The 26,671-nt window shown below is 34.8% G+C and overlaps 1 protein-coding gene across 1 annotated transcript in view; it reads right to left on the reverse strand.

The window, feature by feature from the left end:
* RYR2 (ryanodine receptor 2) overlaps nt 1–26,671 on the reverse strand; it is a 352,195-nt gene that overhangs the window by 110,920 nt on the left and 214,604 nt on the right. The window contains exons 50-62 of the mRNA XM_067294572.1: nt 25,592–25,812; nt 24,177–24,267; nt 20,836–20,976; nt 19,854–20,017; nt 17,656–17,734; nt 16,913–17,002; nt 15,757–15,894; nt 13,226–13,303; nt 11,297–11,372; nt 7,230–7,356; nt 4,347–4,462; nt 2,437–2,501; nt 1,130–1,251 (exon numbers count right to left, since the gene is read on the reverse strand). Coding sequence (XP_067150673.1) covers nt 1,130–1,251; nt 2,437–2,501; nt 4,347–4,462; nt 7,230–7,356; nt 11,297–11,372; nt 13,226–13,303; nt 15,757–15,894; nt 16,913–17,002; nt 17,656–17,734; nt 19,854–20,017; nt 20,836–20,976; nt 24,177–24,267; nt 25,592–25,812 — 1,508 coding nt within the window. The remainder of the gene's footprint in view (nt 1–1,129; nt 1,252–2,436; nt 2,502–4,346; nt 4,463–7,229; nt 7,357–11,296; nt 11,373–13,225; nt 13,304–15,756; nt 15,895–16,912; nt 17,003–17,655; nt 17,735–19,853; nt 20,018–20,835; nt 20,977–24,176; nt 24,268–25,591; nt 25,813–26,671) is intronic.

Below are 26,671 nucleotides of genomic sequence, written 5' to 3' on the forward strand. Positions count from 1 at the left end.
AGCTACATAGAACATGGGCAGAAGTCCTGAATCTATGCAGCATGTATGCTGATATATCCTGGTCTTACGTATTCCAGAAGGATGGAATTTATGGAACAGTCATGACCTTCCAAAAGGGAATATATTTTCATCCAGGACATTCCAGACAGAAATATGGTAGCTCATACAATGGAAAATTATCTAGATGCATACATTTTAACAGAGTTTTTTAATTCTTTGAAGAAGCCATTCAGCCAAGCTGCCAGACCAAATGAGTCCATGAGATGACACAGGGTCAAGAGAACCATTACATACTTATGTTTAATAAGGCTGCTAGAAATTTTTGTCATCTTACAAACTTTCCACGTCTGTATGACTGTCAATTGGCCGCCTACCTCAAGCAGCAGCAATTCAGTTTTGCATGGTTTAGTACACAATAACAGCCAAGAAGGCAACCATGATATTGTACTGTGCAAGTAGGCATTAGGATCTTTGTTAAGCTTGTAGTGCACCTTACCAAACGGGAGGTGTGGGTTTCAATTCAATCAGAAGCAATATTAAGTGAAAATATATTTTGGAGAGACAGTCTAAAAATGGATAACTTCAGAAGGATCAAGCTGAGATGTATGTCATGTTATTGCTATTGTCAATATTAAGAAAACCAAAGAGTGTAACTCTATTACAAAGCGTTTTTACTCTTTACAGTGAATGCTAAAAATGCTACTTTCTGAAACTCAGTTATGGATAAGTTCTGCTTTCAAATTTATCATGAAATTTTGCAAGAATAACGACTTCTGTATACACCTACTTCTAACAGTGAGAACTGATACACAGTCATATAGCCTGTGCAACAGACTGTGCAATCGATGTACTGTTGCACATGCTGATAAATTTCAGTTCCTGCATGCTAATATAACTACAACTAACTTAAAAAAAAAAAACAACTATATAATCACAACTGTATGAACTCTCCTCTGCATTTTACACAGAGGATTTTCTTAAGGGGAAAGAAAATGAAAAAAGCTTAATTTGTGTATTCATAAATATATTTCTCTGCCTCTCACCTCTCACGTAACTAAACACTTTCCTAGAACAAACCGCTGTTCTTTACACACACACACATATACATTTATATTATTTTAAATTTTACCTTGTCACCATTTCTTTCTCCTTATTAGAGGCATGGCCTCCACTGCTGAGAGGCCTACTTGCTGCAGATAAGAAATAGAGGCGATGATTTTTGAAATACTGATCAATCAAAGGGAGCACAACCTGAAATTACATCAGAAACAAGTGATTATCTGAGGACTTTCTGTACTGTGTTTTGTACTATTCTTTATAAGTCACAACTAGAGACAAGAGATTTCAAATGTGTTTTCTGCTTCAAATTCTCTTTACATTTTTTTTAATGCCTATTTTTCTTTGAATTTCTTTATTTTTCAAAGAAGTGCTTAAAAGTCGTTAGAAAAGGCATATGAAAAAAATTGAACATTTTCTCTGGAACTTGATCTGTGTTTCTTAGGAGGAGTACAAAGCAAGAAGTAAAATTTAATTTTATTTCACACATTAAGATTTGTTCTGTACACTACATACTCAGACACAACCATTGCTCTCTGGACTTTTAAATGTAGGTTTAGGAAAAATTCAGCTAAATCTGCCAGCCCACAAACAGCATTTAATGTTATATACTATCATATAAAATTCTTTTATCCAAAAGCATCCTCACTCATCAAGGGTTTTGTCCATAGAAGTTTTTTTATTTTTTTTTTATTTTTTTTTATTTACAATGTTAGCTTCCCAGTGGATGAACTTGCAGATGGTACTGCATGGTAGTACTTCAAGGTATCGCAATTACAATTTATTGCAAAGATATGAGGGTCAGAGAATGCTGCAAATGCCTGTCTTTGCTCATTCACTAATGAATTGTAAAGGCACTTTTGGTATACACATGCCAAGCAACTTTCTGAGTGCCAGAAGTGTAAGCAGATTTTCTTAATTTATATAAGATAATTCCTTCTTGGCACAAGGAGACATCAGCATAGTTTTAAAACAGGGAAAGAAATAAGGAAGGTGACACAGAAGGATACCTGGCTGTGTTCATTCCAATGACTATTGCTCACATTTAACTGCCTGAAGACTGTAAAAGAGCATAATCTTCAGAACTAGCCAGTAAAAAGAAAATGTAGGGAGGTTAATGAAGTGATGTTATTCATAACTGTTTACCATGGAGGAAGGGAACACTGAGAAAAGAATACAGTTCTGTAAATTTTTTCACATCTGTACTTCATGCCACAGTTTTTTCAAGCTACTTCTATTACTAGTGCTTTAAATTAATTACATTAATAAAAATTTAACAGAAAAAGTGCAAATGTAAGAGCAATAATCATGTTCACTAACAAATACTTTCTCACTTGAGCTACTTATTAGTGACAAGGAATGAGCAAAGATATACTGTACTTTGGCGAAGAACTTAATTTCTTGTTCATATGGGAAGTGCTCTCCTTTGCCTCTGCTGCCACCATCTGCAGAGACAAAAAAATTAAGCTCCGTACTGCATGTTGTAATTACTCTATTCTATATTTTTCTTAAAAGGCGTACACTGTAAACAAATAAAACTAGTGTTCTTATATGTAGATTTAAGATACCACAGGAGATATACACACTAGTTAAAGAGGCATTTTATGACTCCTTCACAACAACAAAAGTTACAGCAAATAAAACAGGCAGAGAATAATTGCGCAGATCTTCATAGATGTATATTACTATAGACATCTCATTGTCCACAGAAATATGGATATTTATGTGAGAAGAAAATCTGGTCCTACATTCTTATTTTTGTAGTTATTGGCAACACCTTTGGAAGGTCTTGCTCAACAGGGAAATAAACTAGGTATAACAACAAATGAATTAGAATAGTTAAGTAAGGACTTAAAATAAGTATTAAAAAGAGAAGAAGTAATGGCATGAGAGAAGTCTTATTTCTGTGTTAGCTCATGTACCTGAATTTCACAGAATTTATATTAGCTTAGAGAAATCCAGCACACCTTAGAGAAGTAATAACATAATGAACTCTGATACTGATGGAAAACCTCTCTCCTGTAGTCCACAGCAGAAACAAAATGACCAGATTTGTATTACATTTTTATGGACTTTCTGTCTGAAGAACAAAATTAATGAACAACTGCACAATGGAAATTAATCAACAGAACTATCCATCTAAGATTAAACTTGTTTCACTTCCCCCATTATTATAAAACTCAAATACTGTTTTGAGACATAATCTCATACAGCTGCCAATCATGAGAAATGATTTAGCAGTAAGTTTTAGGGGATAAACTATTCATCATTTATTCGTTATCTTCTTTTTATTTATCCACTGAGGTACATGAATGGCATTTGTTTCAACAGTGTTTCTAATGTTCCATTATTTATTCGTTAAACTTCTTGCAGTTATGCAAAAAAACTATAAAACTAAGTAGAAAATGAAGCCATGATAATCAGGCCTTAGGAACAGAAGTAACCCAGTGAGTTATCAAAGCCAGGGTTTTGGTACTATAAGTAACCATGGCATATAATCATTCATATATTTGGTAATCTCCACTTTAAAACTAGATAGGTTTTTGGATGAGCATTGATTTATTCAGTCTTCCTGCTGTTTCTGCCATTAGTACTGAAAATTACAGTATGCATGCCCAGGCATGAGGTGTAGCATATGTCACATGGCTCTGCAACTCCCACATTCACACTGAAGCAGCATCTACCTAAGGTTTGGGGTTTTACAACTCACATAAGAAGCTGATCTAGGTCATCAAACTTTAATTTTGTTATTAACAAAAGCAGATTGAGTTGAACCCTCCCTTTCATAGCACTGTTGAGGTTACACCTGCTGGGTGCTTGCGAAAGACCATTTCCTATAGTGAGAGTTTGTTAAAGAGGCTTTGCTACTCAAGCTCCTCCTCCAGAAAAGAGTTCTGATTGGTACAAATGACTCGTTTAATTTGCTCTGTGAAAAAGTGATTTCATGTGAGTAGTAAATATTAATGTGCACATGTGAGAGGTTATCAATTTGTGTACAAATTCAAGCAGAGAGCTAGTTTTGTTATTCAAAGAAGGAAAGTTGTCAAAATTTGGCTGAATACCTTTCATCTGAAACCTTTATGCAAAGAATGAATTTGGGAAACAGGTATGAATATGTAAACTACATAAAGTTAGCTTCTACACAGCGTTCCAAAAACCATCATCTTCATTAAATAAAGAAAAACTTGTTTAAGAATATGCCACTTTTGGAACTTTTCTAGTTGTTTTTATAATCTCAAATATCTTTCTTAGTTAACAATACTTAATTAAATACATAAGAATTACTATACCAAACTCCAGAATGTACTGATGGGCTTCATCCACATATCTTATAAGCTGCTGAAGAAAACTATAGGCAAAGCGTTTCTCAATGGAAGGTGTGTCTAATTCCAGGTCCTTAAGTCCTCTGAAATAAGAAGCAAGTGAATTTCCACACGTGCAAGAAGGACTCACGGCAGCCTTAACTCTTCAAATAATCTGAGGCCATTTCCTCTGATAGTAATTACGTGCTTATTAAAATGACAATTATTTTCTGTTTGCAGTAGACAATACTCTTATTTAGGTTTTGATCAATTCTTCAAGATAAAATTCGGATTTCTCAAGTAGAAATTTACAGAAAAATGAGACTAGAGAGTCAGATAAATCCAACATCATTTTAATTTTCTTTCCTTCTCCGGCAGGCATTATTGTTTTACATTGTCCTCTGTGGATTGATTTTTGGGCTAGGAAGTTTTGAAATGACCAAAATACTTTGATTTAAACAATCAAAACTAGAAGTAAATCTTCTCTCCCTCATGGGGACTCTTCCTCAAGAATCTGTTTAAAATCAACTCACTTTGAATAGCTGTGTAGCATTTGTGAAAAATTAGGGAACAACAATGAAGTGATGGAACGGCAATTTACCTTATCCAGTATGTTTCAGCATTGTTACTAGTCTGATATGGAAATCTATCCTCTTCCAACAAGTCAGGTATCAGTTTGCACAGAGAAGTTTTATGATGTGGGCTGTTGTCCACTCACACAAGCTGGCAACGACAAAAGCCTTGACTCCACAGGATCAGGGCTTTAATGACTGAACATGAGGAAGTTATGCTTAACCAGCAAGGGAGTCAGGCACCCACTGTCATAGGCACCAAGTACACTAGTATTCTGTTATTTTGTAAGTTAAGAAAGCATACCTACTGAATATAACTGTCTATTTAGTGCGCACTCCTGCTCTAAATAGAACATTGTTGATGGTAGGTTTCAGTTTCAGAGAGATTCTGGAACCAAAACAGCTTTCTCAGCTGATACTCTCTTAAGCTTTTATGACAGTATGGTCACTGAAGGCTTTAGGAGGTGCTAAACCTTAGGAATGATCAGTGTTTACATGGCCCATCTTGCTGAGTTTCCACATCAGGAATACTGCCAGCACATGGTCCACCCCTAAGGTCAAAGTTGTAAGCTACTACAGCGGTGATTCAACATCCCCCACATGAAGTCACTTCACTCCTGGCTGGCAAGAACTGCTTATTCAGATTATTCTGTATTGAGTTCATAAAAAATACCAGCAGAAGAGGCTGTCTCCACAAACTGTAGATTCAATTTTTGCTTGTTTTGCTCTCATTAACAGGTAAGCTGCATCCCATTGATTCCCTAATTATTAATTTATCTGAAAATTATCTGGGTGCCTACTCCGGGTTAAAGATGAACATTATGATTCAAAGGGACATGGGATGAATTAGAATGGTCACAGTCACGTAAGAGATGGGGCAAGAATGATTGCAAGGCATATGTAGCAGAAGGTCATTAACTGGGAAGTGGACCAAGGAAAAGTGTGAGCCATGCTAGACTACCAGATTTGTTTGTTTGTTTGTTTCTCAGCACAGTGATCACATACAGGGGCAGCAAGTGCATTGAGTTTAACTTGATAGAAGACCTGCATTTAACAGCACAGAAGGCTGTAGATGAGGCAGGAACTACTTATTAGATGGTGGATGCCCAAGCTAACAATTATATCACCATCCCTCTCAATCTTGCACTCCAAAACTCACTTTTACTGGTGCTCAAGACAGACAGAAATAAAATTAAAAAAAAAGATTAGGCCCAAAGGAAGGTGTGACCTTGAATATGGCTGATGAGTCTGTTGTCATTAGGACATGGGATGAGAAAATAAACTTTTGCTGACTGACTTCCCTCTCTGTACATCCTACTCCACTGAAGGGAACTAAATTGAATTATTCCAGTTTTCCTGAAAGAGTCTACCTAGAGTTATTAGATATGCAGTGGGACTCTATAAATGGATTCAATTTTATATGCGATATAAGAGAAAGGAAGTGGGCAGGTTTTAGGTACAGGTGATAAGCTAATTAATTCACAATGATTTCTTAAATCCATCCCTGTTTCATTCACTTACTAATGTTCACCAAATCATACAAATCTCAGATAGGCTTTCAGCCTTTGATAGTGACTCATATTTCTTAAGCCCTTCTGATGAGGCAGAGGGGTCTCCAATTTAATTAAAATTTTATTCCCACTGTATTTAGTAGGTGAAAATAAAAGTCATATTAAGACCAAACAGAATTATGTTTATTCTTCTGTAGAGAAGAACATGCATGCCTACTGAATTATGCATGTTCTGTTGATTATTGCATTTATTCACTATTATTACATTAACACTGCAAATTTTTTCAAAACAAACTTTTTAAAAGCATCACTTTTTATTATTACAATATTTTAGTAATACCACAAATTAACTCAGTTGAAAGAAATGAGTTGTAGACTTTAGAAATAAAACCCTCTTTTTTACCAAAACAATTGCCTAGAAATTCCTACACAGAGGTGCAAATGCCTGATCTGTAATGAAGACTTAATAATTCCATCGCTTGTATTTTCCCCATTTCATATGAGCAGAATGTTAACAAATTTACTAACAGTTGGACTGTACAGAGACACACAGACTGTAAGTAGAGTCAAAATATCCACAGAGCTTGCAGAGAACTCTGCTTGTGCTTTACACAGACCCTGGTCCTAATCCATAATCCATTTCATCCTTACGATAATCCATATAAAGGAAATGATCCTTACTCTCAGTTACTGAAACCTTAAACTGACCATAGAATTTCTTTTTAATAGAAGAAAAGCTGAGGATATTTAGAAACTGTCTGTGACATTAGTACTGAATAGAGAATTACCTGGAGACAACATATCCATTAATCTGTAGAAATTTCAGAATATCCTGTGCTTTTTCTCTGTCCTTGGCTTTTTCTTTGGCTGTGAGTGTATCATAGGGAACCAGAAGAGGATGGTTGCCTCCTCCCACTAATGAAATGTCAAGAGAATTAAAAGGCAGTTAATGAGTATCTGTTGACGTGATAATTCCCAATTTGCAATAGCAAAGTGGTATTATCACACAGTGCATTGCAGTATAATCTTATCTGAAGTACCAACAATACACTTTTCTGTTTCTTAACACAAATACACAAATCTGTTTCTCCAAAATATTCAGATAGATATTTAGACATGACTGAATATAACATTTCAAAACAGTCAATTGCTGCAAATATTAGAAAAAATGTTGGATTTACTGAAAAATATCCATTTTCATTAAAACAAGTTGTAATTAAAATGTATGTTCCTAACAGTTAAGCAGTTATTTCCTTCTTAACAGTGTTTGCAGTATGTAATGCATCCTTTCATAAGAAAATCAAAATCTGTCATTCCAACACAGTTCTGCTTTTAAACATTCTGATGACAGCAAAGGGTTCACGTAATTCAGCAAAATACAAGCATATCTAAGCAAACATGAAAGAGTGATGTAGATGTATTTTATAGTTACAGGTTCAAGCCAGAAAGATATAAAAATATTCAGCATATATTATTCAAACATGGTTCAGACAACTGACCAGTCTGATCAAAAGATTGCTGCAGAAATAGAAAGATAAATAGAATAAATTCCGCTTTATTTCTTACAAATAGGTAATGTAGTGATAGCTCTCTGTGTGTAGGTAGCTAACTTGGCAGGAAAATAAGGTAGTTATTACTAATACAAATATTTGCATAAAAAACATTGTTAGAATTTCAGCTTCTTCTAAAATTACCATCATATAGCAGATCACAATTAATTGCTGTGATAATTGCTATGAAATCCCAGAGAATGATAAGGGAAATGATCAAACTTATCTCAGAAAAAAATGTTTTTCAGCAAGTCTCTAGTAATCATCTATAAAAGAAGGAAACAAATCCTTTCCACAAAATGTTGGAGACATATCCATGGCTGATTTCGGAGGTAACATATTCTAAAATTTTCCATTAGTTCTGACCGAGCCCTTAAAAGTGCATAGAAAATGAAAAACTCAAGGGCAACTTGCGTTTTTGCTTTTGTTTCTGTTTTTGGTGGGGTTTTTTGTTTGTTTTTTGTTTTTTTTTTGGGGGGGGGTTGAAAGTATAGCCCTTAACATTCAAATCATTGATTTTTAATCTGGTATCATGATCTACTGATCTGTTTCCATAGTATTATAGTTGAAGACAGACATCCAACAACATATAAAGTACATGTGCCGTATCTTTGAAAATCATTAAGAATATCGTAGATCGTTCAATTATAATTAATACACTCAAAGTGTGCAATGAAGGGGAAGGGCACTTGCAATTTTCAGGTGGCTAACTGATTTGTGTATATGAAAAGCCTTTAATGAAAAACAGAAACATAATGTCTGCAACAAGAAGTTGTTGATCTCCCATAAAATCTTGGGCTCCTTCAAAGTCAGTGGGAAATAAATATCTGTTTTTCCAATCATTATTCATGTGAGTGTTCCTTCCTCATTTAGTTTATTCAACTATTTAGTCTAATTTAGTTCATTCAACTATTCTTCTTTTACATGCTCTGTCCAGGCTTTAAATGTCTGTCCTGGTTATAGAGACAAGTATAGGAACTCTCTTCACCCTTATTAGGCAAAAATATCAAACAGCAAATCGCTGTGTTTACTCCATGCTTTTTCTGCAACTGATATTCCATTCCTATACACTAAATTGACAAAAATGAAGAGAAATTAATAGCTATGACCAAGCTACACTTCTGTTGCACTTTTCAGATTAAAGTAGATGCAACATATGTTCATAAAAACACACAAATGCTTTAAAAGCCCTCACCTTAAACCATTAATCTCCATTCAGTTCAACATAGTGCTAACAATAGGTATTAACTGAAGATCTCCTCTTTATCTTTAAAAAAGTTAAGGTGTTTTAACAAAATGAGCAAACAATAGTTTATTGTATTTAAAGTTTCATAATTTTGCATTGTTAACCATGAAGCTTTTTTCCCTGTTATGCACATTAAATTTTTAATATCTAAACAGAAATGATGAATTCAATAATGCAATCACATAAATAAAATTATGCACTTGCTCATGAACAGTGAAATCAGAGCCATCGGTTTAGTATTTTTATCTATGAGGTTTCTGTACAATTCAAGACTGTCACATTAGCTTACTACAGAATTTTGTCATTTTAAACTGCAACAGCAAGCATTTTTAAATTAGATTCACAAAGTCTTAATGCAATATAAATAAATAAACTTATTAAATAACTTGATTTTTATGACTCCTATTAGTGTTTTAAATTTAAAGTATTCCATCCTGAATGACATGTTAGACAGTGTGTGTGCATGGTACAGACAAACTTCCAGAGTAAATGTATGATAAAGTCTTCTGGCAACATTAGAAAACTGAAGCTATTTGAAATCATACATCTGCTCCAAAGAAACTGAAGTTTGCCTAGCCACTTCCAAAAATGAAAAAAAAAAGGGGGGGGCATGAAAAGTCATATTACTGAGAATTCTTATGTCAGTATTGCTGAATTTACCTAATCATTAAAGAACAATCATGGATGATATTCTGAAAGAGATCTTGCCAAAGAAATGAAAAAAAAATCTATATAAGAAATATAATTGTCATATGCGTACCTGTATCTGAAGTCTGCAATACTGTTCTGTTCTTTATACACATGCTGTATAAAAAATTTTTTTGAAGACTGGCATATGTACTGGAGAAAAAAAACCCATCCTCAAAGGCCAGATTTTGCTCAGCTGACAAATACATTTACTTTTCACACCAAGCAGCACACTATTGGAAGCCTCTGCTGCATTCACTATGTCAGCCTTTAGCCTTTTCAATAGTGCATTCCTTTGCATAACACTACAAATACTATAAAGCCTTCTCATCGAAGTGCTGCTCAGAGGCAAATTTTACTTTCAAAGCCTTCAAATATAGCATATCCATTTAAGTACCTAGCCTTCCTGCAGCCTCTAGTTCCCAGATTTAGCTCATTCTATTGCTACACATCCTGAAAAAAGCTTTAAAAAGTCTATAAAAATTGTAATAAACTGTAATAAGGAGAAATATAATTAAGGATATGGAAATTCATAGTGATTTATCGAAGACACTTGCAGGTGAAACTTCTCTTTTTCATAAAAGCTAAACTACCATACATTTGCTGAAAGTTTACATATAAATAAAACAAGGGAAAAAAAACCTGACAAGTCTGGCAAGTGTTATTTAGACTTGATATCTTTCAATAAGAAAAAACCCTAACTTCAGCATTTGCAAATGAAAACTTGCTGTGTCTCCAACTACTGCTTTCTCCATGTACAAATCTAATTTTATATGCAAAAATTTAGCTTTAATACAAAAAATAAACAAATGTAAATACAAATGTATTGTAAAAACAATAAGTCACACATAACATGACAACATTTGTCACTTAGATTAGCAGAGATCACAGAGCATGTGCAACTTTTCATGTGGAATCAAGAATCTGCTCTAAGTCTATCCATTTATCAATTCAATATATGACACGTAGATCCCCCTCCAATAAAGTAAGTAATTCAAACGAAATCAAAGCCCACTGGGCAACAGTTTGAAAGACTACTGATAAAAGGAAAATGTATTAATGTAGCATAAAGTTATTTACAAGTTTTGAGATCTCTTCCTTTCATACATTTGAACAGGTAAGCTACCTCAGCAGGAACTGCAACACTCAGCCCTATAAAAGCTCAGGTATACTTCTAGGCATTAAAAATCACAAATATGTAATTGAAAACTATAATTAGGAATAGATATTTTCTTGTTTCTTCTTCAAGACAATTGACTAATTGTCAAGACTAATTGACTGTTACCTTTTCTGTCAGTCTAATACTTTTCCTCAAATATATGACCCAAGATAACCATACAAAACTTTATATAATGTAAATAGCATGTATTACCTTTTGCTTCAAGCTCCATTTTCTTTTTCTTTGCCCATGTGTTATGGTAATTTTCAGCCATCATCTCAGCCATAGCCTTAGAAAAAGGAGAGCTTAATGATGTGTGTTGCAATGGTTAACCTCAAAGAAGGGAAAATTTCTAGTCTATATTAAATAACAGGTTTTTAAAAAAATAGAAGCAGCATAATCGATTTTCAATACAGTGGCATTGTAACGGTTCACTGAAAACATCAGTTTTATTGAAAAATTATGATATAGAATTTAGGTAGGTATGGTATAATGTAGGTAGAAACTAGGGACCAGCTGCTGAAGAGAAAACTGCTAGTACAAAAAAGGAGGAGCCGCAGAGAGGAATATAGTCTGGAAACAGTACTAGAATGTCAAACAGAGACTTGATTCTCAAAGCAGGGCTGACGAGAAACTCCAGAAGGCCCTGGTGAGGCAAACAAAGCACAGTAAACCAGTGGACTGAACCAGGACTGCTCTTGCCGGCAATGCCTATAAACTGTGGGTGTAGCCTGGCCCAGGTGAATACTCCACTGTACGCAATCTGAAGTTGTTCTCAAGAGAGAGCTTTCATCATAACTAAGGAAAAATGAATCGTAAAACCAGTCATGACTGTTTCGTAACTGAGGGCCACAAAGGAAATAATTCATGTCAAATGTCGGGTGGTTTAGCATAAAAGAGTAAGCAAGGGAGTAATTCAAGTTCTAATGCCATTTTCTTTTCTGTTTAGTGACAGGCTGGTCACTTTTCTCTGGGTTTGGTTTCCCACTTTATAATACTATGATGATGTTCACATTAGAGCCAAGTCACGAGCATTATATAAAGTTTGTATGGTCTTTTGATTATTCTGAGTCTATGCAAATCTCAAATTCTGCAATTATAATGACACTGTTCCATCAATTTGATAAGAGTCTAGTGACAGAATTGGTGTTATTCAATTACCAATTTTATTAACTCTTTGGAATGATCAGCAATCTACTGAATAGTATAAATCATGACAATTAATTGGGAGAAAATTCTTGTTATTATAAACTTAGTCAGCAATCTACAATGATAGAAATATAAAGCTGGAAACCACAAGGTAGGAAACAAGGAAGGAAAATTCAGTCTGAGAACTTGATCAGAAGTACAATACTGCACAGTTAGCCAGTTACCTTACTACTTGCTGCTTGTTTCACTGCACTGCAGTCGAGCTCAATATGGGCTAACTTAACCCTGTTTTTTGTAACTAGCACTGAACTCCATGTTGCCATCACTATACTGGTACACATACTCTGCTAACTTGCCTAAAACAATCTAGTGTAGTATGTCTACATAATATTGCAATCACACTCACAGCAATTAGTAGACTGCAAAAACTAGCAATGCATTTCATCAAATTCCATGACAAAACCTGTCTTTCTAAGACTAACATCATTCATTTATCAATTAAAAAAACACTTGTTCCATATAACAGCAAACTACTAATAGATTTATGGTCAAAATCCTACCCCCAACCACTTCATTTTCTATTCTCATAAGATTTAACATAACATTGTCTCATGACTCTAATTTATTCAGTATAGAAAAAAAGAACAGTGACAAAACTTTTTGGGGAGATGGTGGAGAAATGAATGATAAACACAGAAAAAAGCTGATGCTGCATGCTCTTCTAAACAGAATTCTCTTCAAGATGACAGATGTTCACAAAGAGGGCTGGGAAAATCAATCCAGGACTAAAATAAACTTTGAAGCCTTACAACCTTATCCATGTTTTTTAAAGTAACAAATGATCAAAGAGCAATGATGAAACAGACAAAAAAAAAATCAAAGCATTTCAAAGGAAATAATATAAATAAGGTACGAATGATTTAAATAAACTAGAAAGAAAGAAAAATTTAAATTGCCAAAAAAGGGCAGGCATATTAAGTGTTTCTGACTTACATGAACGTCTCTGGAGAGGGTGACATTGCTCATGTCAATTGCTCGAGGGCTGTAACCATGGGCGGTATCTACAGAGATCTGAATGACAAACATGCAAAACAATGGAGTTATACATGCTTTTGTTGTAAAGAAGTTAGCATTAACAAGATACTGAAGGCAATGAAAGAACTAAAGGAAAAAGAGCCACTTGTCTATCTCTAGAGAGCAAAAAGATCCCAAGTAACCTGAAAATTTCTGTCCAACCAAAAAAATACTAAAGGTGGTAAATGGAAGTTAGATTTAGGCAAAGGTCTAAATTTTTTGTTAGGTAATTACAACACACACAGTCATTTACTCCCAAAGACAGACACCAATTAGACATGAATCGCACTCATTCAAATGTTAATTTCACTTGAACAAATATTTAAGATTTGAATTCATTATGAATAACGCTGTACTGAAGTTATGATCAAACTGCTGTGTTTTCCAGAGATTTTTTCCTAAAGTAGAGGCAGGCCAAATCTCACATCTTCTACTTTAAGGTGAGTTCAGCCAAAAATCAAGGTTTGAATTTTGAACTGAATTTTTGAATTTTGCCTTTCAACCCAGACCAAGAAACAAAGGACAGTGATTAAGTCCTGATGACTCACAGAGTTTGGACAGGATGGACAGACTGATCACTTTAAGCTTCTAAAGGGTGCAAAAAGACACATCTACAACTAGCACATGGTTGCCAAACTAAGAAGTCAAGGAGTTCAGAAGATGCATGGAGAACTTTACAGCTGGTGTTCCCTTATCCTCCATGTCTTCATAAGGAACACAGGAGAGACTGTGAGACCATTAGGAAAAAAGCATTTCAGTGCATACATGCTGGACAGACTACTTGGAAACACACGTCATGGTGATAGTGAGTATGTGCGTATGAGAGTGTAAGCAGGTAAAATCAATTTTGCCCCAGTTTTGTTTTGAAATAAAATCACCTTCCCCCTGCGTAATATCTCCCTTGGAGAGTTGCAACAGTGTTGCTACAATGTTGCAATGTTAATTCCTAAAAAACTGATAGCAAAACTCCCACTGGAAGAAGATAACAAGATTTGGCCCTCAGATTTCCAGAGCACTGATTTACACTACTGCAAACCTACATATGCTTGCATATGATCCTACATTTTAAGGATATAACAGAATTTGGTATCTGATAGACCAGGATTCTGCTGTAATAGATAAATTCACATCCACCATAGGAACACCTGCCTTTAGAAACTTACTAAACTATTATCAGTATTCAGAATTTAGTTCCTATGTCTGATATTATTTTTATATGCATATATATGAGCACATACAAGGCTTAGAGATTCAAAAGACTCATTTCAAAAGGCATGTATTTATAACAGAGAAGAGAATAACACAAAGAATATGAGAGTAGCACACAGTAAATAAATTTTGATCTAAAAAAATATTGTTTTGTTTCCTAAAACCAACAGTTCAAGCTGTTACACTAACATGAAGATATTGATTAAATATACTCAAAATTTCTTGGCTGAACATGTGAAAATGCTGGTTTTTTGCTGATGACAGCAGAATATATTATAATACCCAAAAATCAGGAAAACTTGTAAGTCAGGAATTTTGAAAGGGAATTATAGTTTGTGAACTATAATTTGCACCTCATCCCAACTGCTAAATTGAACCACATGATACACACCTGGTGGTGTCTAGAGTGAGTTGGAGGAGCAGGTTCAGCTGCTCCTTTTTCATAAACATATTGCCATACTTGCACATGGAAATTGTGCAGAGATGAGATGAGAGAAGAGGGAAAGATTTTTCCACTCACATTTTATTTCCCTCACTGACTTGGCTCCATATGTGTCTATGTGATTGAGAGACAAAGATAGTCTTGCCCCTCAGTTTAACTTGTGAAGTATGCAAAGTTTTCAGAAAATATACTGCCAATATTTCTATGTTTTATCCTAATAGCATTTTGATTTAAGGAGGCTATCTTTAAGGAAAAGCCTATCATGAGAATTTTCAGAATGTTGATTGTCTACAGTTGCAAACTTAATGCTGCATTAACATTGATATTTGTATTTATTTTCCTTTAAAAAAGAAATAAAATTCATTTATATATGTACCTCTATTTCTCTACATGCTTAAAGGCATCCATAATTCCACAAAATTCCACAAAATTCCACAAAAAAGGACATCAAAATCATATTAATACTCACTATTGATGTGTAATCACCTACTGATGTAAATAATTCTCATAAATAATGCAATTAATTTTTAAAAGTGAAAAACTACATTAATATTTCAATTTTGTATACTTTTTTGAAAATGTTTATTAGAACACTATTTTTGAATAGGGAAAGCTAGCAAGCAGAAATTTCCAGCTTCTATGAATAGAAAACCAAATCTCAAACCAGTTTTACAAGTTCTATGATTGCTTGCAAAAAATACTTCCATGTGTTTTCATGCTGCAGGAATATTTCATCATTTAAAACCTAAAAATGAAAACATATTTTGCTTGCATTTTTCTGGAATATAAAATGACTTACTTGACTGGTTTGAGATATGCGACGTGTTCGATTATAGAGCGCCATGGAGTCTCCCTCCCTTGTTCTTTCAATCCGCCATCCCCATGCCAGCATGGTTTTCAGTGATTCTTTTATTGGCCATCGATAGATTTCTTTCTCCTAGGAGAGTACACAGGCAATAATTACTGTGTTAATTCTGTAGCTCTACAGAGTGAAACTCAACTATTGGACTTTTGCCTGGCTATACTGAGATGCAAAGTAATCTACTGAAATCAGCCCTTACAGCATAAGGTCACAGCAAAGAAGGAAATAAAAAAGGTGATGATCACAAGGATAACAGTGTTAATGGCATGTTCAGGTATCAGCTCCAAAGTGAAGCAGCTAATTATCACGAGTAATAAGGTACTTTGTCTACTACATGAAGCAAAACTCAAAATCATAGAATCATAGAAAAGTCAAGGTTGCAGTGGACCTCTGAAGATCATCTGGCTCAATATTCCACTGAAAATACAGCCTTAAATTAGGTTGTCCAGGGCCCTGTCAAGTCAAGTCTTGAATATTTCCAGTGAGGGAGATTTCACCACTTCTCTGGGCAACATACTGGAATATTTAATTGTTCTAACGGTGAATAATTTTTTTTCTTATGTCCAGAATCTCCTGAGCAGCTTACACCTGTTGTCTTTGTCCTGTGCATCTCTGTGAAGAGAGCAGCTCCATCTTCTCTACAATGACTTTTTAGGTATTGGGAGACTGTGATTAGATCACCCCAGAGCCTTCTTTTCTTTAGGCTGAACAAACCCTTTTCCTTTAACCTTTTCTTCCTATGTCAAGTTCTCCAACCTTCTAATCATCTTCATGGCCCTCTGCTGGTAAGCCCAAGTCCTCACTAACCAACTAGGCATGCCTGTATGATCTCACTGTAAAAACATAGTGGTGATGTGACACTTCATCATAAATTAAGTTCAGCCATGAAAGAAAGTAGGTTGAGTGGCCTAGCTATTGTACAATACCAAGCCTATTGTCTCTTCTTGAGATTTCAGAGGAAGAGAACAATCACACATTAGTTGATGCATTCTAAATCAAAAAGAAAGTGATGTAAACATAAGGTGATACACTCAGCGTGAAAGAAGCAATCTTTTAGTCACACTGGATCAAAAAGAATGAACAAATTCCTCACCTTTTCGGACAGTAATTTATATTGTTTCATTAATGGTTGCACTTTTGCAGATTCAGAATATGTTTCACCATATACCCATCCATTGGCAAACTGAAAATGGTAATAAAAGAAAAAAATGGGTGAGAGGGAAAAATTATGAAAAATCTTATTTTTATTTGTGCAAAGAAACTGAATAATGCTTCTGCAGCGCTACTTTCTCTCTTAAATTTTCTTTCTGTTATTTTCTCAACAATTTTGTCAGCCCTGCTTTATCTGCTTATAACAAAATGAATTATGTAAAATGCTATCTTTTTGAAAGTTAATGTTTACTTGAAGTAAACATTTCAATTCATTTTCTTTTTCTTGATTTCCTAAGAGCATGATCCTTGATTTACATAGAACATGATACTGTTTTACATTTAAGGAATATTTTCTAATACCAGACACAGAAGCTACACAGAAATATGGAATTCCTGCAGATTTTTTGGTTAAAAAAGTGAAATTTGAAATCAATAAAACTACAATTAGCAAGTATATTTACTCAAAAGTTAACAATAAAGAAATGGTGAAACACCAGCATGAAATACTCAAATGTACTTACAGAACTACTCAAAAAAATGTAATTCAAGAAAATATAAATTCATATCTTACATATGTACCAACTTGTAATCTTATGAAAAATAATAACAGAGTAAAATCTTGTTAAGATTAAATGGATACACATAAAAATTCATATTCTGCTTTAACAGGAATATAGATTTTACCTTTTCCATTGACCATTTATCATGAGAGTGTTCTGCATATTTGTTAATGAAATATTCTAGCTTTTCAGGGATTGTAATGCTGAAAGTGAAGGGAAAAAACCATTATATTCCACATGCTAAAATGAGAATGGTGTTGTTTTGAAGAAAACTTTCAAATAAATAATTAGCAGTGCATACATCCATGCAAAATACCTTATTGTGCTGCTTTCCTCATACATAGTTTGCTTCAAGCCCCACTTAAATCAAGGGAAAGAATACGACTTATTTAATGGCTGCTGAACGAGGACCACAGCTGTGACAGGATTTTCACCTCTTTAACACACGTGTGGTGAAAAAACAATAATGATACCCAGTACTCATGCTTTTTGCCATGTTTCTATTACTAACATTCATTTTCTTGAGATTAAAAATGTAACTATGACCTTTAGTTTCAGAAATACAGTGCTAACTTATTACATATGTCAGTTATAAACCAGCTATGCTAACAATCCTTTTTGAAGCATGCTATATATTTTATATATTCCTATAAATTTCATTATATAACTGAAGCATTGTAACTTATAACAACTCAAAAGTTATACACTTAAGGCTTTATTTTCCAACAACCCAATGAATAGCTAAAAAAAATTATAAAAATCCTTATGAAAAAATAGTATACAAATAAATACACTAGCACTTCAACAAGACACTGCTGAAGTTGAAATTTCTTGAGCAGCTAAGAAAAGCAGCTATCTTAACTGTTAAACAAGCACTAGAAACAGAATTCTTTTCCAAAAATTATTTATTAAATATCAGTATTCTTCTGCATCTGCATTCTTATAATTGAAAGTTCTGGTGCACTTCTTGATCATTTCTGAAATAGCAAGATCTTCCCTCCTGTAACATAGAATTTAGGCAGGGACAGTGCTGTAATGCCATCTACTGGAAACTAGGAGAGTCTATCTTTTAATTTTCAGTCATAGAATGGGAAAAAAGTGGGAATAATGATCCCATATACAATCAAAGTAACAGTTTGCAAGAGCCTAATCACATGGAAAATAGACAGAGGCCATAAAATATTCATTAAATATTGTAAGCAGCATTTTTATTGTTTGAAGGTGTGTGGGGTGCAACTCTAATGACAGTATAATACTTTGCATAAATGCAGAAATACAATAAGGTCATATCATCTATAGCTTCATCTAAATAGGGGTAGGACTGGTAAGCATTGGGATACAGGACTGGCATGCAAAACAACACAGGACAGGGTAGAAGCAATACTGACAGAAGTAGTACTTGCTTTGTCCTGAATCATCACAGAACTATTGGCCCCTTATATGGAAATGAGAAGCACAGTAATTGATGACTTGGGTAATGTTAGGTAGCATTTTTTGGAACTACTGAATGTATTCTGGCTATCTACTATATTCCTCTGAAATGAAACTAGATAAAGTCTTCTTCAATTAGTCTCTTTAATGAGAGTAAAATATCCTTGTTAAATTTTGCTAAATCTTCATATATCTTAAATATATCTTAGGTAAACGAATTTTAGTGGAGACTGACGTGATTCCTATATTCCAGGCCACATTATGGCTTCTGCTAGCATCTTACCATGTCCATGTACATACCAGCATAGTGAATCAAAGGCATCAATCTACTGAAGGAATTCTGTCTCCTGAGTGTCGATATAGACAGAATGCCCACAAGGGCAATTGGAAAAGATGTCCTACAAATGGTATTGCTCAAGATATAGCGCGTAATTTCTCTGCTGTAAGACTATTCTATACAGAGTAAAAGGTGGCTCTGGCTGTAACCAAAAATCAGGAAACAAAGATCCCCTTCAGATAGGTGTTTTGTCTGGCTAATGTGTAGTCAGAGTCTGACTGTGCAGAGAGAATGAAGATCTTTCTGCCCACTTTCCCATCATTCAGAGTAAAAAGACATTATATAAATATATGATCAATATTATTGTCTGTAGGTATACTATCATCCACAGGCACTTGAATTAGCATCTTGGCTGTTGTTAATAATGACAGGAATTATTTCTCTAACTGTGTATTTCTTGCTTTAAAGCACAAGAGCTCCATTTTATCTAAAAGATGAGTGTTCAAAATAGGCATGAATAAAAGCTGTAACTTCACATCATATCCAATAACAGACTTCATCCCTCCTTTTACCCACCCAAGGTACAAATTAGTTGCAGCAATGTACTTCCTTACTTTGAGGTATCAACAGGTTGAGGGTTAAAGTTGCCATCTGAATCCATTGAAGACTGTTTTTCCATCATACTGACATAATTTGATTCCATATAGTCCGGAGGTAAGGCCCCTGCAACCGCACTCAGACAAGGCAATGCCAATTTGAAGAGTTCTTGTTCATACTTCTGTGGAGCACACAAGGGACAGAAAGAGAGCAGTGAATGGAAGCTACCAACACCCTTGCTGAACCTGACATGGCTATAGGTGAAACCGAACAGTCATAGGATGACTTGCTTATTCAACCTGAAATTGAATTTCTGTTCTGAAAATAAAAGATGGCACATAATATACTATATACTAAAGATAAAGCTAGGATCAAGTCTTGATCTTGCTGAAGTAAATGGAAAAAATATTAACTTCAACAGGAGCAAGACTGGGCACTTTGCAGGTATCTGGGAATAGACTATAGCGCGAGAATATTCACAGCCTTTCTGGATTTGCAACAGAACTCTCATGAAGTTGTAACCAGGTTGCTTAAAAATACCTATGGAATTAACAATAAATACATACCGATGGGTATTATCAAACTTGTGTCCAACATAGAATTGAGTCAAGGGTGATCTACTACTAAGCATAGGACTGTGCTCATGATTTAAGGATGTGTAGTGTGTGAGGTAGAAAAATGTAGCCTTCAGCGATCTGCAGATGCTTGAACTTGCTTTTAGGGCCCAGACATTGACTTGACCTGTATAGATATACTCCAAGACTATTTCAACAGCTACACATAATTTTGTAATGAGCACACAAAAGGGTATATCTACCTTAAGGCAGGAGCTATAACATGAAGAATTAAACAGGAAGACTTATATTTACTAAAGCCTATATTTTTCCCTTCAAGGTGGATAGTGCAGGGTTGACAAAAACTAGGTAAAAATAACAGATTTTTTTTAAAAGTTACCCAATAAGGCTCTTCTAGTAATACTTGGATATTAAAATGAATTACCTTTTGAGATAAGGCATCAAAAATACCCCAGAACAACTTTCTGGATAAATGAAGTTCTTCTTCTGATGCAGCACCAAAGTTACCCCATCCACCTGGCAAACAATAATACTTCCAGCATCTTTCATAATGATTTGTCAGCAACTAAAACAGAACATATTTTGAAAGCAAATAAAATATAATTGCTTATGTTCTTCGGTTATGGCACTCAACCACTACACAGAAACTGCCAGAGCAATTTCTAACTTTTATCAAGAAGTACATGTTCTGATTCCTCATGCTATGTATTTATATATTTTTTTAAATCCCTGGTGGATCTCGCCACAAAACAAGAAGTTCTTACATTACTGACATATGCAAAAAGCATGTGACAGAGAAGAATTTTTCTCCACACCATAAGAACCCCATCAGCTCCAGGACAGCCAAGAATTCACTTCAATGAGTCACTATACCAAACTGCTACTACATGGGTAAGACAGTAGAACTGTGATTTAACCCAGCTTCCAGTTATTACTAACATGTCTGGAAGCTATTCAACAGAAATTCCAACTATAGTTCATCTTCTCTTCTGTGATCTATAAAACCTGACATCAGTCTATCCTACCTCCCTCTAATATAACTGGCAGAGGAGCTGTATTCTCCCTCGCTCTCCATTCATTCAGGCATGTTTTCTCCTTAAGTGGTTACAAAATTCCAGATTATCATGGACTCAAATGGTGTGAGGATCTGCTACTAAGTATTTGCCAAATGAATACTTCACAAATGTTCTACCTAATGTATCTACTATGCCCCTAAGTCACAGACGAGATGAGATAAAATTAATTAAAAATCTCTCACTGAAGGCAACCCCAAATGAGAACGAATTTCTAACAATAGTGAAGTATGAAAATCTAGTCCTACTCTAATTCAGGGGCAGATGCAGGAAGCTTTTCCTAAGGCACAGGATGCTATTTCCTACAATCTGGCTGCAATTTCAATTTAGACTTTATTTTAACAATCTCTCACAGAAAAAAGCAATCCTTTCAACATCATTTTGCAAAGCATGTTAGCAAAATATTACAAGTCACAGCTAGTAAACAGCTGCTAGGATCCCCTTTTCTCTAGTCAAAATACATACCAAGATGTAAAAATGCAGATATTCATAACGTAAATAAGCAGAAAGAAGGACAATAATTAAAAAAAAAAAGTACTGGAGTGTAGAAGTGAGGATTTTGATAACCAAAAATATAAACTCACTGTTTTGCAAACCTCAGTTTCATGGATTAAAAAAAAAAAAGGATCCATATAATACATTTGCATATCTTCAGATTTAAGGAACTATTATCTAAGCTGTCAGATGATTAAGGAAGAAGGAGAGACAAGAAATTATATACATCATATAACAGAAAAAGACAGAAATTTTATTACTGATGTAGAATCACAGAGGTCTTATAAATACGGCATTTAAGAATCTAAGAGCTATTTGAAAACTTTCTTTCAAAACAAATTCTATTACACAACGGCCAGATATCAGATTTGGCTTTTGGACAAAATGTGAGTGCTAACATCTAATTTGTCTTTTAATCTAGCCAGGAATAAAGGCAGGTTTACTCTTAGAGTAGTCCCAGATGAAGCACTGAAAACGTCTTAGCGGAAATAAAAACAAGGCAGTCCTGTTCCAGAAGATTCACACAAAATTATACAGGAGAAGCACCAAAGATTTAAATTCACATGCTGCCTTAACTACATTAATTTTTAATTGTAGCCACCAGCAGAGATATTCAAAACAGAGAGTACCCCGTTCTTACTTAGTCATTGTGAATTCCTCCTTTCCCTTCGTCCCTTCTCAAATCTCCAAATTTACATCTCCAGAACCACGACTGAACTTGTAGCTCTCTCTTTGGAATTAAGACTACTATAATCTGTTTGCTAGCACAAGTACATAAGGAGTATGCACAGTACTTTTAAATCAGAAATACATTAGCAGATATATGCAATATTCCATTATTAAATCACAGTTTAGTGACAGTGAGATCTTAGCAAAGTTCTGGATTTATCTTAGGTAAAGACTTCACTTTCCTCAGCAGCATCTATTACTTGTTCAAGTATCAGTGGACAAAATTGCTTGCCCCAGCCAACACCATGGTTCTCCTCATATCTATATTCCTCTCCTGAAGCCTGGCTCCCCTATAGAAGGAGTCTAGTTATTATTTCCTTCCTCTTTGGTTCAGCAATACAGAAAAGTCATTACTCTAAAGACCTTCAGGGTCAAAAACCTTGCTGTCCTAGATGAACAGATCTTGGGAAGTTCTCTCTCAACAAAGCCTAAAGAAGAGTCATAGCCAAGCAGAGAGAGTCAAGTGCCTTACAATATTGCCACTTAGTCGTTCCAGCACTGTCAGAATACATGAGAAGACACCCCTCAGGTGCAGTACGCTAAATTATCACATGCTATTCTCACATGAATAATCTCTCACATGTAAGTATAATTCTCACATGTAAGTATTAAAGAATGGCTGCTCTAGCACCTTGAGTTTGACTGAATACTTCTTGGGATACACAACTGAATTCTGAAGCCCTTAGGAGAGGTAAGACAATGCAGCAGGTCCTGGTTGAGACTAGTGATTCCAGTTCCTCATCTAAGGTCAGAGACCATGATCCGGCTACTACAAACCTACATAATTCTGATTAGTATTTTGGCAAAGAAAACAGATATAAAATGTAATTAACCCTGATATGTGGCTTTTAAAGAAGAGAGAATAATTAAATAAGAAAAGAAGAAATGTCCTGTTCAGAGTTGTGGTGGGAAAGCATTAGAAAGGGCTGCTGAAAAGTAGCAGTATGTAAGGTAGGAAATGACGCATTTCCGAGAATTGGTGCTGAAATCTGAGGAATCTTTAAGGAGTGTATCATCTCTGTAAGGAAACAACACATCTTTCTTGTGGATTAGGAATCAGAATCAAATAATATGGAGAAATCTTTGGGGGCAGAAAATAAAATTGAAGATTAATAACAAATATGTATTCCTCAGATTTGCAAGCACAAATCACAGAAAAAGACTCCATTTTCTGAGGGCAGGGAAAATCAACACAAAGGGCAGAAGTTAGGATACATGGAGATTATTAATTGTTGTCTTTCTTTTGCATTGAATTCATCTTTCTTCCATTTCCAAGGGTTCCCTTATTCTGTTTCCATATAGGTTTTCAAAAAAGGAGAGAATTAGAGGAGAACTATGTCTAAGAACAATGGTCTATTTTGCAGATTGGAATTAAGTCAATACAGAACACAGAGAACGTTCCCTATGTAAGTATTTTTGTTGCACCTTGTAACAAGGAATGTTACTGAGGATTAAAATACACATTTACCTTGAGAGGCATCTTTGCATGTTCATTTAATAGAGGAACATCAAATACTAATCTTCTCAGTAAATGCTGCATCATGGAAGGCCTCAACTGCCTGAAAGCAGACAGATCATTTCAAAAGGATGTACAGCATGGTTTCATGTAAATAATTAATAAATACATTAAAGTAACCTGACATTTCTACAACATTAAAATTTTTCAAATTCATAAAGCAATAGGCATTTGCTTATGGCACTACAAAAAGCATGCCCAAAAAAAGAGCACACAAGTGCATATCAAAGAAAACCTTCTGAACATGCAAATCACATACTTTAAAGAAGCACAGAGAAAATATCTGATATATAGACAGAGATGTAGTAAATCAGGAAAGAAAAAACTTTATTCTGTTATTGTATACTATGATTATCATGCCCATGAAAAAAACACTATAATGTAAATTTCTTGCAATATATCTCGACGGTGCTTAAGAATATCGTATAAACTAAGAAGGACATATGAGCGTTAATTCTTTGGATGTACTAAACAAGAACACACAGCAGCGGGCACCAACTGGAAAGAGAGAAGAAATAAGTATAATATGTATGTTAGAATGGCAAGGACATCAAACTGTTTCAGACAAACAGCAAATATTGGCACTGGCTCATTTTATTAGTTCTTATCAAGGTCATGTATATAAAATGATCAATATAGTATATTTTATAAAAAACTGCTGCACAGTACTTTTTTTTCCCTCTAAGCTACAAAATTACCACCTACAGTGTGTCTGTCATTTCCAAACAAATTTCCACATTATGAAAAAAATCATTTACAGTGAAATGTTCAGAAGAGCTCTGGTGATTTAAAAGCCTAACTTTCACTAGAACTTAAATTCATAAGTGCCTAACTGACTTCTGAAAATTGAGCCTCTAGGCTTATAAAAAATTTGGATAATAATCAACTGTACTTGAGACTGCAGATGGCAAGACGAAATTCATCCAATAGGTGTCAATGATGAGGCATAATACCAGTCATTGACTTTAAATGTAATGCTTAGCAGAATTAAACGCTTACATAAAACTATGATCTACTGATCCTCAACAATGCTGCCAATCTGTGCAGCTAAAAAAGAATAATTAAACGGCACTTCAGTGTATACACAATTACACACCTCCAGAGCTTTCTCTTTTTGCAGTATATCCTCTTAATTATCAAGTTTTACATTTTAAAAAGTCAGTAATAGCCAAATAACTGAGGGATGCATATGAGTGATTAATAAAGTTGCAAACTGAATATAGTAAGTCTATTTAAAATATCTTACTCATATGTCAGCAAAAATTCTTCATTATGCTACTGATGGCACAGTTTTGCATTCCTGTATTATGAATATCATAGGTCACTCTACCAATTCGCATTTCTGTGCTGCCAAAGCCTTTCCTTACCCACAGATAGACAGTAAACACTCTTCGATGGAATCTCGCTGAGCTTTGGTAAGAGAGCAGCCCTTTGAGAGTCTGTACACGGTATGTAATAAGGAATCAATGAGGGAAGCATGATGCTCTGTGCCAGCAAAAAGAGGAGCACATCTGGTCAACAAAGGCAAGACGGCAGTGCAAAGGTATCGATTCAGAGCCAAAGCCATATCTGTAGCACTTAAAGCAGCCTATGGAATAAATGGGACACAAATTAGATTTGTCTGGCAAATGCTGTTACAAATGAAAAGAACTTTTTTCTTTGTTTTTTTCCTTCTGTAGTAGTTACAAAGAGGGAAAATTCCAAAACACACAAATGAGAACTTGATACCTACTGGAAGCTGGGTGACAGTTTTTTTTTCTGATTTGAAAGTCTTTTCCCAGGGGACTTTTTTTTTTTTTTTGAATGAAAGCATGATGAATACCATAAAATTGCACACTAAACATTCAAAAACAAAAATAATTTTCAAAAATATATTAAAGAATGTCATAGTTGCTTTACAGAGCACTCAAAAATCATAAAATACCAAAGTCAAGTTTGCACTGGCAAAATTCAGTTGTTTTGCCATGCTATGATCAAGCCTCAATTTCATGCATAAATGCTCACCCACTCTATCTTAAATAACATACTTTCTAGAAAAATGCTTCAATAGAAAGTCAAATAAGGAAATCAAAGTCCATGTCTTAGCCCTCATACACACTCTCTAAATTTGATCTTTCTGTATCAAGCCAGCTAAGAAAAAATTAGATGCAAAGACGACTGACAGAAAAAAAAAGAGCAATTTTAAGGAGGAATTAAACAAAAATTGAAGGTTTTCCACAAATCTCTGGAGAGGAACACTTTCATGATAAGTCTCTGGGAAGAGGCTCCCAGTTACATGCTTTTTGGCAGCTGATCTGATTTTGATTCCACACCACAAGCTCAGAAGGTCTCCTGGAGAAAGATATTGCATCTCTTCCAGATATGGTATCAGTGTGGGTTCCTTACAAAGACAGCACCATTCTGGAGAAAGCCTCTTCACTGCTCTTTAAACATTTTCAAAGCTCAGC

The sequence above is a fragment of the Apteryx mantelli genome, chromosome 3, assembly GCF_036417845.1.
Source record: "Apteryx mantelli isolate bAptMan1 chromosome 3, bAptMan1.hap1, whole genome shotgun sequence".
NCBI classification, from domain to species: Eukaryota; Metazoa; Chordata; class Aves; order Apterygiformes; family Apterygidae; genus Apteryx; species Apteryx mantelli.